The sequence below is a fragment of the Phodopus roborovskii genome, unplaced genomic scaffold, assembly GCF_943737965.1.
Source record: "Phodopus roborovskii unplaced genomic scaffold, PHOROB, whole genome shotgun sequence".
Classification (NCBI taxonomy): Eukaryota; Metazoa; Chordata; class Mammalia; order Rodentia; family Cricetidae; genus Phodopus; species Phodopus roborovskii.
This window is the reverse complement of record NW_026126432.1, coordinates 2,870,210-2,883,349: the sequence shown is the minus strand read 5'-3', so window position 1 is coordinate 2,883,349 and position 13,140 is coordinate 2,870,210. Positions and strand designations below refer to the sequence as shown.

The following is a 13,140-nucleotide window of genomic DNA, read 5'->3' as shown; positions in this document are numbered from 1 at the left end:
TAAGATTCAGTGCTCCTAAGGAATGATATATAGTATTGTCCCATGGCCTACACACACACACACACACACACACACACACAGAGAGAGAGAGAGAGAGAGAGAGAGAGAGAGAGAGAGAGAGAGAGAGAGAGCTATAAGCACATATAAAACCTCACACACATGTGAACATGTACCACACAAGTGAACAAATAAACATATAAATAAAAAATTAAGATGTGTGTGGATGAAGCCTAGAGGTAGAACACTTACCCAACATTCACAAAGTTATGAGTTCAATCCTCAGTATCACGAACTTTAAAAAAACAGTTTTCTTTTAGATTCCAGTTCATATTGTGTGTATTATTTATTTATAGTTCCACTTACAGACTTCTCAGAGATTCATGTGATATTTTCTTGAGAACCTAATTCTCATAGCTTTTCCTCTAAAGTTAATTGGGGAATATATACAATTGCAGATATATATATATATATATATATATATATATCCAAAAAGATATAAGGAGTGGTTATGTATGCAGAGATAAGAAATGTATGTATTTTTTCTTTATGTATTTGATGATAGCTTGTGAGTAGACATTAGGCCATATTGTCAGTTTCCTAATAGTTTTCATACTGGCCTCAGTTAAGTGTCTCTTATTTTAAAGTTATGAACAAACTTCTTTGTGTGGGTTGAAACTTTGTTTACTCTTCATCTGCATATGCCATTAAATTCAATATCTACACACACACACCACACACACACCATTAAATCCCACATCTCAAAGAAATTTTTCCTTGGAGTCCTTTCTGTTTAACATGTCCCTCCAATCTCATTTTCTATAGCACCTTGTCATATACCTTAAATTAGCCAGTATCTTTTTATATATTCACATCACATTTTTGCAAGGTAGATAAAGGAAATTGCTCTCAAGTGATGGTATTTTTTTTTAACTTGCTGTGTTTCAGCTTAAAGCATACTTTTCCCTCACAAAATCGAGTTTTATAAACATTTTTGAGCAGGCTGCATAAAGGAAATTGCTGACACAACTTAGCTGCATCTATAATTGTGCAAATGATCTGACTGCACGGGGAACTCAAAAGAAGAGAGGAGCAGAAATCGGGCTATATTTTCAGCTTAAGTCTCTGAATGAAAAGAAGAGACTAAGGGCAGTTAGATAACTAAATAATTTGAAGTGTTTGGAATACTTCTACTTTGTACTTTGGCCAGTATTCCAAATAGAGAGTTGTGTCTATGTCAGTGGAGCTATGCACATTAAGGGTCTCTAACAATCTTAGGAGAGACAGAACATGTCTCTCCTAATATGTAACCTCCAGCTCTTTGCCTCTTCTCCTAGGCACAGGATCATATCAATCTTTCTCTTCCTCCTCCCTTTCTTTCTGCAGTGCTGAGGGTTAAACTCAGGACCTTATGCATTGCAAGTGCTTCACCACTAGATATACCTATAGCCCCTAGTTGTTTCACTGTGGTTTCACAGTTCATTATAATGTGTGTGTATTTTAAATGTATATACATCAATTATATAGTGTACATATGTGCACACTGTACACAGCTCTTATATTTAAGACTCCAGACTCTTAAAAGATCTACTTTTATGAACAAAAAATATATGGTCATATTTTATGTAGTGTTAAGTATTCATCTCTGGTTTTGCCATGTGTCAATTGAGATCATTGTCTGTGTGGCTTTTTAATTCATTTTATTTATTTAGTAAGTTTCCACAATACAATATTCCTTTCTTCTTTACCACCAGAAAAATTCACATCAATCTAAATATGTTCTATCTATCTATCTATCTATCTATCTATCTATCTATCTACATATCTACCATGTATTTTGTACAATCTACTTATCATATATTTATCTACCTATACATAATCTACCTAGTTTCTCAATCACCAGTCTGCTATCCATCCATCATACCCTCTCATCTTCTATCATTTATATATCTAATATAATTATTATCTTGAATAGCAATGAAATATATATCTACCAAAATTTTCAAATTTCATCTATTTCTATCATCTATTATCATCTATTCACTCATCTTCCCATCCATCATCTATCTTATATATCTATTATTTTGTCTAAAATATATCTTTCTGTCACCCCCATACACATAATATACTATCTATTTATCATATACACATTGTCTATCTAATCTACAATCTCACTCAACAATCAGTTAACAGCCTTCCTATCTTCATCTTCTCTATTTATCCATCCCTCAATCCATTCCATGCATCCCTGCATTATTCTATCCATAGTCTCTCTCTCCTCTCTCTCTCTCTCTCTCTCTCTCTCTCTCTCTCTGTTTCTCTCTCTGTCTCTCCCTCCTTTTCTCTTTCATCTATCACTGCTGTGTTTGGTTAGATGAGCTGTCCCAAGATTAGATAGAATAGCTACCTAACACAAGTAATAGATGCTTCTTTACATGTGATGATTGTCAACAAGACTTTTACCACATGTTATCAGCATTATCAAATTCTCAAAGTAACATGATGGTACAAAACTGTTTATAACTCAACTTCTATTATCAATATACCAACTTTCTAGGATAAAAATACAATAACACTAGTATATGGAGTCCTGTATTGTGTGCCAGGCACCTGAATAGGTATATACACCTATAGCAGCCTTCAGTTCTTAATGTAAGTATGAGGTGAAGGATGCTGCTCTGTTCAAAGGCAAGTAATCAGGGCACAGAAAAGTGTAGGAACCTGCCTAGGGAACACAGTGTGTACAGGTATACTATGATCTCAGGAATCTCTAGAGACTTATTGCCAAACAATCAGCTCCCATCCATTTATTTATTTATTACGAATTTACATTGCATTTTTTATTGATAACTAATTCTGTTTGAACTACTCTTACACAAATATTGAAGCAGATCATGTTCCTGTGGGTATTTTCTTCTACCCCAAGTTTCTCCATGCTTCATGCTTGCTTTCAACTGGAACTTACTACTCTGTTTTTTCCACAGAGAATGTATCAATTCTGGGTAGGAAAGGGCTGACCACTCTGAAAGTTCCCCATGTATTGAGGATGGATCTACTTTCATGGGTCTCACCATCTTGACATTTTTCTGTGCAAAGATGACACAATCACTTCCTACAGCACTCACTACTCTGATGATTTCCTATGTGTAGGAGGTGTATCAGTTCTTGTTCAAGACTCTGACATGTTCAGTCCTGGAACCTTGCTTAATGTCAACTCCTTCAATCATGGTACTATTCTAAAAACCTTGCAAAGCTCTTTGACTTAACCATTCTTATTTTTCCAAGTTTGTAGCCAGGTACTCCTTGGGAAATGGTATTGAGCTGTTTGACCAAGCTGCTTTAAGATCATGCTTAAACAATTTATTTCGGTGTAATTATAGTGTCTGCACCTTTTCCTTTCTCTTTATTTGTCCAGATGTTTCAGACATTCTTAGAAAGGTCAGGTTGTTCTCTTCTTCTATTGCCATTAGGAAGAATACTCACAAAAACATATTTGTTATACTATATTTAGGCAGATGCATTTTTATACTCAAAATTTGGGTCTGCTTTGGAACAGCTATGGGTGAAGTAATGGAGGCATTATTTAAACTGTGAAGGGGAAAGCTCTTGACCCACAGTGGAAATAAAAGTTGGAGTGCTCCATTAGCACAGTTTGCCCTGCTTTTGTTTTGGCATTGTTCTTGCTTCTCACATTTTCAAGCACTCAGCTTTGCAGGATATTCTCAAAGCAGAGATTGTGTGCACCTAGAAGTATCCATTTCCAAGCACAGGATCCAGGATACCATGGGGGAACTCATTTAGTATTTGTTAAAGAATGAATGCTTTCCCCTCTTTTCAGTTAGTCACATCTAGTTTGCCACTAATACACAGATATACCACAGGTAAGAAATCATGCAAAATATCCTCATTATCTCTTCATCAATGTGTGTTTGCAGAAGTAAAACAAAAGCATTGTAATGGATGGTTGTATTGGAAAAGATACAAAATAAACAACACATAAAGGTTATTTAAAATACAATCAAAGTGCTGGTTTGGGATAAAAATAAAAATAAAAAACAAAAAACAAAACTCCTACCCATAGTGTAATTTTCTAAGACACTGGAAAATGATGACTTGATTTTATATATTCCAGAGCGAGCTAATGTTTGCAAAAAGGACTTCTGAGTTCCTCTAGCAGTTAGAGAAAAATCGATCTCAGAATATCTGTCAAGTCTTTGAGATGTATTGCTAAGCAATCAATACCAATTAACTCTGAAGACATGGTTCCAGTGAACCTTCATATTGGGATAAATGACATTTCAGTTGGTTAAAGGGACAATCCTTTACTAACATTATGTATAACTTGGATTAAACCAGGACCAGATTTAATATAGTTAATGGATATTAGCTCTCTACTGTAGTGTTACAAAAGAAGGAAGAGTTAAGACAAAGATTTTCACTTTTTCTTATGAATTTTTCCTTAAAATTTTAAGTAGAGATAGAGAGCTGGTATTACATATCCAGAATGATTAGCTGTTGTTTTGAAATAATTAGTAGCTCAGTGACTATTAAGTAAACCAATAAATGTATTGGTAGTTATATACAGCTTCATGGCATGTTTGGAAGTATGACGATATTTAACTCATAGCTTATACTTTTATTTAGTGACATCATGTGCACCATTCATGAATAGGCTTTTTGAAGGCAAGCTGGCCTTCATTTCTCAATCCCCTCTCATGAGAGTACATATGTTATCCAAAATGCTTTAACAATGGAAACTTTCTGATCTTTGACCTGACCCTCAAAGTATTTCACATCATGAATTTCTAGGTTTGTCGTGTTCAGCTACTGAAGTCTATGCAAGTATTCCAAAACCTGAACAACTTTGAGGCCAGGAGCATTTCTGACTGCAGGCAGGAATGTAATGGATATTCAGCACAGCGCCCCACTGATGAACAGGTCAGGAGGAAGGTGGCAGAACCATGAGGTAGTTCCTATTGACAAACTGTGTCAAGTCAGGTTTCCACTCTGTCAGACAGGGTTACCCTGACCCTCTCATTGCTGATGCTAATTGAATGCAGATCTGACAATGAATTTTGTGCACTCTCTACTTTGTGATGTTTCTGAGACCCCCCTATTGTCATTTCCACCAGAATTAAAGGCCTCTAAGTCTAGAATGGTTCAGACAAACCATTGATCACTGGCCGCTGATTCTTACTAATATCTACAGAAATGTAATTATAGTTGGCGGATTCTTGCCAGGTCACCTGGCATGTGTGGCTGTTCTTGGATCTTAATCAATTTAGGAGTAAATTTCAGTTCATAGACTACAGCTTCACCTTTACTCATGTTCATACCAGTAAGTTCTCTCACTACTTATATTTATAGTGTAGTTGCTGCAACTAGTGAGAGGGCAATGCCCACAACTGAGCTGCTTCTCAGATGACTGTCTTTAATGGATACCCTGATCTTATTTTCTAGTCAGGGGACACAAAAGTTCCTATTCTTTTTAGGAACACTCATTTTCTATGAAGTGTGTTAAGGGGACTCCTGTCATTAAAAATTTAGGAGTGATGACCAAGAAATAGAACTTTAAAAAAGAGCATGGTAAGAACTATTTCCTTATCATTAGTTTCTCAGTACTATTGCATTACGTTTCTTCTCTGTCTTATCTTGCAAGGTTCAAATCTCAAATCCACCTTCTTGAGATGCTCTTGCCAGCTGTCTTGGTGCCAATGCTCTACCAATGGCATGTAGTTTTCAGACATAGGAAGATTAATTTGCTGCTTTAGATCCAACAATCCCATACTTGTTAACAATCCTTGGAACTTTCTGGAAGTTCCTGTAGTAATAGAAAAGATAGATGATTCTGGACTCCAGTAGTATGATTGAAAAAAAGATTTCTTAGCATTTTCTGTTCAGGTTCACAGGAGACAGTAGGTAGATGTTGAACAGGCTGCATAGCATCTCCAAAGTGGAGGAACAGGTACAGGCACATGAGTTTTGGCCTGAAAGTATAAACAGGCCTGATTTTGTCCCTTTTCTGCCTACATCTTTCAAAGCAATACACTTTATTAACCTTCCCATGTCAGATAGGTATTCCAAATGCTTTAGGACTATGCCAAATTGTATGTTTTAAACTATTTATTTTATTTCGTGTGTGAACATTTTGCCTGCATTTAGGTATGTGTACCATATGTGTGAACTCTGGTATACATGGAGTTCAGAAGAGTATATAACTGTAATTTTAGATGATTATGAGGCATCATGTGTATAGTGGGAACTGACTCTATGTCCCTTGCAAGAGCAACATGTACTCTCAACCACTGAGTCATCTCTCTAGTCTTGAATTGTATCTTTTTGATCAACTAAATAAGCTTTTAGATTTATATTCATAAGATAAAGTAATATTAGGCAACAATATATAGAAATATGAGCAAAGATGTAAGTAAACACATTCTCTTAAGGTGTTTGTATTCGTAAAGCAAACAGAAGAACAACTTTAATAGTTGTTCATTTTCTTAGTGCTACTACCTAATTTTTGTCATTAAAGTGTGAACTTTGGGAATTTGGAGAATATTATTATTATTATTTGTATTCACAGAAACCAACATAATGGAACAGTGATTGTTTCCATTTTCTATCATCCTTGAACTTTAGTAGTCATCTCTGTCTACAGATAGTTAATTACTTCTTAAAACTGTTTGATGTCTTCCCATTGACTCCACAATAAATTCTCTATTGTGGCTTACCAAAATCTTTAACTTTTGAGTACATTTCTAGTTTCAGTTTTTCTTCTTGATCACTTATTTGCTCACTTGAGCACATGATCTTACAGTGCTACCAGACCATTTTTCACTCTTGTGTATTTTAATGTAGATAACTCTTATTTTTAATTTTTTATATTTAAACAGATGCATAAAACATTAAAGTTTCTCTCACACACACTCTCAAACACATCTGTCATTCTAGTTGTCCTTCACCTCATTCTAGGAAAACATTCTCTTCCCCCTTATTTTATAGTTATTTCCAAGATACTGATTCTTTAGCTTTAAATTGATTTCTATTACATTGTTTGATTGTGTGTGTATGTGTGTGTGTGTTTGTATGTGTGTGTGTGTGCCCACAAATGTGGAGTGCATACATGTGCCTGAGCAACACATGTGTACTATGGCCTGCATGTGAAGACCAGAGGACAATGTATGGGAATTGGTTCTCTCCTTCTACCACGTGGGTCATCAGTTCATCATATGGAGACAAGTGCTTTAACCTGCCCAGCCATCTCACTGGGTTTCAACTTTTATGGATTTTACTCCTCATACTTTGCAAATGTTTTTAAATCTGTCTTTGACACCTTTGTATGTAGCCATAAGTTACTCTTCACTGCCTTCTCATAGGAGTCAGTGCATTGTACTGAATATCTTTGTTTAAATGCAAAAGAGCGGTCCATCTGCCTTGAGCCCCCCGTTAGGCCAGACCCCAGCCCAGGGCTGTTTCCCTTGCATGGGGCCTTGCAACAACTCTCATCTGAGGCCTTCAAAGGCAGAGTCTCCCACCAAGAGGAGGAAGAAGAGATATCTGCGGCATGACAAGCCCCCCTACACCAACTTGGCCATGATCGCCTTGGTAATTCAGGCCGCACCCTTCCACAGGCTGAAGCTGGCGCAGATCATCCGTCAGGTCCAGGCAGTGTTTCCCTTCTTCAGGGATGACTACGAAGGCTGGAAGGACTCCATCCGCCACTACCTTTCCTCTAACCGGTGCTTCCGGAAGGTGCCCAGGCCTACAAAGCCCCAGGCCAAGGGCAACTTCTGGGCGGTAGATGTGAGCCTGATCCCAGCAGAGGCGCTGCGCCTTCAGAATACTGCCCTGTGCCGGCGATGGCAGACCCGGGGCACACACAGAACTTTCGTCAAGGACCTGAGCCCCTACGTACTCCATGGCCGGCCTTATCGGCCGCTCATTCCCTCACCACCATCCAGGGAGGGTTTCAGCATCAAGTCCCTGCTAGAGGACCCTGGGAAAGGACCAACACTGCCCCAGCAGCCTTCGCTAGTTGAACAGAGCAGCTCAGCTCAGGCACGCACCTGGTCCAAGGGGGAGGAAGGGGTGTGTACTGTACCCTCTAACTCCTCTGAGAAGCCTCTGTGGCCCCTCTGCTCCCTTCCTGGACCCACAAGAATAGAGGGGGAGACTTCCCAAGGGGAGGTCATCAGGCCTTCTCTTTCCCCAGAGCAAGGAACCTGGCCCATCCACTTACTTGAGGGATCCCCAGATCCCATGGGAATGACCAACAGTGGATGCAGAGCTTCCTTGTGGGGTCAGCTACCCACCTCTTACTTGCCCATCTACACTCCCAATGTAGTAATGCCCTTGGCCACACTACCTCCCACCTCTTGTCCCCAGTGCCCATCTTCAACCAGTCCAACCTACTGGAGTGTAGGTACTGAATCCCAAGGGTCCCAAGACCTGCTCTGTGATCTAGATTCCCTCTTCCAGGGAGTACCACCCAACAAGAGCATCTATGATGTGTGGGTCAGCCACCCTTGGGATCTGGAGGCTCCTGCCCCAGGCTGGCTGCTCTCTTGGTACAGCCTGTAATAGTTAAAGGCAGGCAGAGGCTGCTTTTCCCTTCCATCCCTGGATACCATTTTGAAGGAGAACCAGAGCTAGGAGCATGATCACAGCAACAGCTTTAAAACATTAGGCACAGCCTTGCTAAAAGCCCACTTTAATTGGGTTACTCCAGAAAGGTTTTTTTTTTTGTTTTGGTTTGGTTTTTTGCCTCTGCTAGATAAAGCAGGTCTGACCAGTCCTGCCTTTGACTCTCCCACATACAGAGAGCATGTCAGGAGAAACATGCTCAGCCTAGATTAGTGCTTTTCTTGATCCTACCTTCTCAAGCCTTCATGCCATCCATCTATCCACCCCTCTGTCACCATGCCTTCCTGGCTCCAGACTGGGGGAGGGAGAGCCAAAAGGGGTCCAATCCAGTCTTGCCCCCACCCCTCAGCTGCCTGGGTAGGAGGTAGCACCTTTGGGGAAAGGGATTAGGAATTGAAAGACTGGACCCTACATGATTTGGGGGTGATAGAAGGACTGGGAAGAGATTAACAGTAAAGGAATTTACAACACTTTAAAAAAATAAATAAATGCAAAAGAGCATGTTTAATGAGCATTTACAAAGCATATATACATTTCTCAAGCTAAACAACACAGGCATGTCTACACTTTGCAAAACCCCAGACCTTGTATTTAAGCTTTGTACACTTTCTGAACTCTTATATAAATCTTAACATCATTGCCACCATCCCTAACAAAACTATATAAAGAGGATTCTAGACATTCCAGAGGACTTGTCTGACATAAAAAAAAAAAAAGTCAAAGAAAGGCAATACACAATTGAACTAGAGAAAGAGCTTGAAAATAAATATTACATCCCTTTTGGGATAGATTAAAAAGGAGAATCTTTTCCTGTCCGAGTCACTGGAAGAGAATGAGAAACAGAGAGAGAGAGAGAGAGAAAGAGAGAGGGAGGGAGAATCAGTCTGGCTGAGACATCTTAACCAAAAATATGGTAAAATACTTTGAATGCTTTTGTAAAGATGTTTAGGATAATATTAAGATTCAAGTCAGTGGACTTTAAGTAAATAAATTGCCTTTGAAAATGTGGGTGGGTGAGCATCAACCAATGAGCTGAAGGCATGAGCAGTAACATGGATGGATCTCCTTCTATGGAAGTGATTCTGCTGGCTGACAACATTCAGATTGGAGTGGTGGGATGAGCTGTTCTAGATCTCCACGCAGGCAGCATATGCTGTAGATGTTATAGCCTCTGCAGTTAGTAGGTTTCTTTTCTAGAAAGAACCTCAACTGGTAGAAGGAGCACTGACAGATCATGTCTGCAAGCCAAGAGGATCCACATTCTTCTCACACTGTCCATACCTGCTGAGATTCACTTATAATCTCTCTCTAAAGAAGGACAGAGTATGGGGGCCTGGAGAGAGAATGTCATATTGTTACTGAAGATATGTGCTCTTGTTGAATAAAAGATTAAGGCTTGTTACTTTGCTGAAACATTCTCAAGGCAGAATATTGCCTGGGGTTTCCCATTGTGGGAAAAGGGAGGAGACATGACAAGGCGCTTGTCACGAGTGTGCAAAGATTTTGAGACTGTGTCCTGTTGTGGAATACTCTAGAGTGACTGGATCCCAGCAGCTGGAAATGGTGTGCTGTGTTGTCAATGTACAGATTCACCTGTGGGTACCAAAGACCTACATCTGAGCAGCTCATAATGCCTACTATACAAGTTGATGGCACAGGGTAGGTGGCATCAGTGTCCCAAAAGGATTTTCCTTCTCTTTTCTTCCTGCTCCTTAGTGCTAAAGGGACCAGAGTTGGTATGAAGAGAAGAGGAGAAAATAAAAGAGAAGAGAAGAAGGGAATATATCCCTTACCCTGCTTGTAGCCTGTCTCCACAGATTCATTCTTGTCAGAAGGCGTGTAGATAATGGTTTTTATTGGATATTATGAAGTTAGTGAATTTCAGAGTTAGGGAAAATCCCAGAACAGATCAATGTCTCTTCTGACACTGAGAACACATTTAGAAATTTTATTTATTCCACCCCACAACAAACCTCAATAAATAATTCTCTAAAAGGAACCATATACTCACCCACAGTTTATTATGGCTAAAACACACCTCAAAATAAATCAGAAGGGAAGTCCATAAAGAATAAGATATCATAAAATGGTTTATTTTATACTTTTAGCCTTTATCAAAGATGCTTCCTTTTTCAGTAAAGGACATTGAATGCAGAGACTCATGGGTGCTCGGACGCTTAGAGTAAACGTTAATTGAGTGCTTAGTGTAAATGGTACATTTATGGAACCCCTTTAAGGTTTAGGGAACAATGCTGAAGAGGAATATAATGTAAGAGGCAGAAAATAGGGAGGCTGGCTGTGAAATATTGTCTTTTAAGATATGATACAACCATTGTGAACATGATCTCAAAGTTGTGTTTGCAGTGGGTCCGATTAGGACTAGCCCTATCAACAGTTACATGGGTTAAGAAATGTTCATGAGATTCTATCCTTCTCTGCTTACTACTGACAACTGGGAAAGATATAGTCACTGTTTTTGGTTACATGCTAAATAAAGACCCTACCAGCAGCCAATGGATAGTTTTGCACCCATGGTCACACAGAAGAACCTATGGTAAGTGGTAAAGGGAAATCTACACATAAAGAAGACAAAGATAAATCAGTTCCTTCAGGACCTTCATTGGAGAAGCCTGTTAGTCTTCTGTGGGTAACAAAAGTATCTAGGCCTTATCTTTAAGAGAAAATAGCTTGCTTGATCCAATGTTGCTTTTGTATCTACTGTAATTTAAAATAATTTGTGACCATAGCATGTAACTGATGTCTCAAAAGCTTTGTAAGATGGTTAGGGGGGGTCCCTGTGAAGTTTCTTTCAGGTCAGCTATAATTCAATACATGAGGACCCACATCTAGCTGAGGAACTGACAGTTGATGACTACTGGGAGAAGAAGAGTCATATTTTTTCAGAGGTGTGACCCATTGTAGGTTGTTCAGGTTCCAACAAAGAGCCCTGTAACTATGCATGCATAATCAGCACTAGTTGGACTCAGCAGGTTATTAAGAAGAAAGAAGACATGAATTGGGAGGGTATGTTTATGTGGGTCTGGGAAGAGTTAGAGGGGTGGAGCATGGGTGTGTATGAATGTGATCTAAATATAATGTACTTATCTGTGAAATTACCACATAGTTTTGAAGTACATGAAGAGCTTTCCATTACTTTTAATAATAATATATGAAGATAGCCTAGGAAGTTTGAACAAAGAAGATATTTTATGACTAACATTTATGAATAATGTCTTCTTAAAGTAAAATTTTATTTCAAAATAGTTTTAGGGTTGTGAAGAGAAGTTTATGTATGGCATACAAGTTTTGTCTCTTCTTTATCTCTGAGATTAATATGGTATATTTTTGCAATAAATTAACTAATATAGATAGATATTAATTAAAATAAACCCATACATTATTCACATTTCCTTAGTTTGAGCGCTACATTCCCTTTCAGTTCTAGAATCAAATCCAAGTTATCACATTGTATTTAATCACCATATTCTTTAGGATTCTTCCTGGCTATGACAAGTCTTTTTTTTCATTCTATTTTATTTTAATGGCCCTGACAGTTCCAATGAGTGTAAACCAGTTACTATGTAGTATGTCCTTCATGTGGGATTCATCTGTTTTCTTATGATTAAACTTGGGGCATGTAGTTTTAAGAGAACTACAGAGGTAAAGTGCCATTTTTATCACGTAGTATCAAGGGTACCTGTTATCAGCTATCAACATGACTACCAGCATTGACCTTGTGCACCTGGCAGCAGCTTTGCTGTCAGCTTTCTCCAATACCATGCTACTTGTTGCAAGAAAGTCAGTATGCATAGTACACATAAAGAAGAGGAGTTTTATGTTCCATCTTATCAAAGTTGGAGTCAACTTCTTAATTATATGGGATTTTTCCATATGAGATAATCATCTGTTCTTTTAAAATAATTTATTAATATAAGTATATATCTATGTATTTATATTTCATTTTACATTCCATTCCATTATGGCTTTAGTGATTATATTGTTTATGCTGTCTCAGTTTTGGTCTCTGGGAGACTGTTCATTCCCATCTGTATCCCTTTGACATAATTACATGGATTTTCTTTAGTATTTCCTTAATTTCTTCTATTATAATAACCACTAGAAATATCATGTATTTATTTCGTTAGACATGGAATTAGCAATTTATTCAAAACCCTGATTCCCTTTATTGGGCAATGGTAGTAGGAAACAAGAACTTTACTCTGGGGAGTTTATGACTATTGGGCTGTCACTAATTCTAATCTCCCTCACATAGCAGGTCAAGCAAATGCATATATGTACACACCACATGATGGGAGATGTCATTCTGTAAAAATGTTTCTCGTATTGGTTAATGAGTAGAGCACTGTTGGCCAATAGGAAAGCAAGATAGGTGGGACTAGGAGACTAGAAGGAAAGAGGAAGTAATAAGGAGGGTCAGCTTGGAAATACTGAAGAAAGCCGAAGGCCGGCCCCTCTCTCCGGTAAGATGAGACCATGTAG

At 38.4% G+C, this 13,140-nt stretch overlaps 1 protein-coding gene across 1 annotated transcript; it reads left to right on the top strand.

Annotated features, from left to right (window-relative positions):
* Positions 1-7,464: 7,464 nt before the first annotated feature.
* On the top strand, positions 7,465-8,578 carry LOC127223147 (forkhead box protein H1-like). The gene has a single exon (XM_051185656.1). It carries the CDS (start codon positions 7,480-7,482, stop codon positions 8,575-8,577), a length of 1,098 nt encoding a protein of 365 aa, XP_051041613.1. The 5' UTR covers positions 7,465-7,479; the 3' UTR covers position 8,578.
* Positions 8,579-13,140: the final 4,562 nt, after the last annotated feature.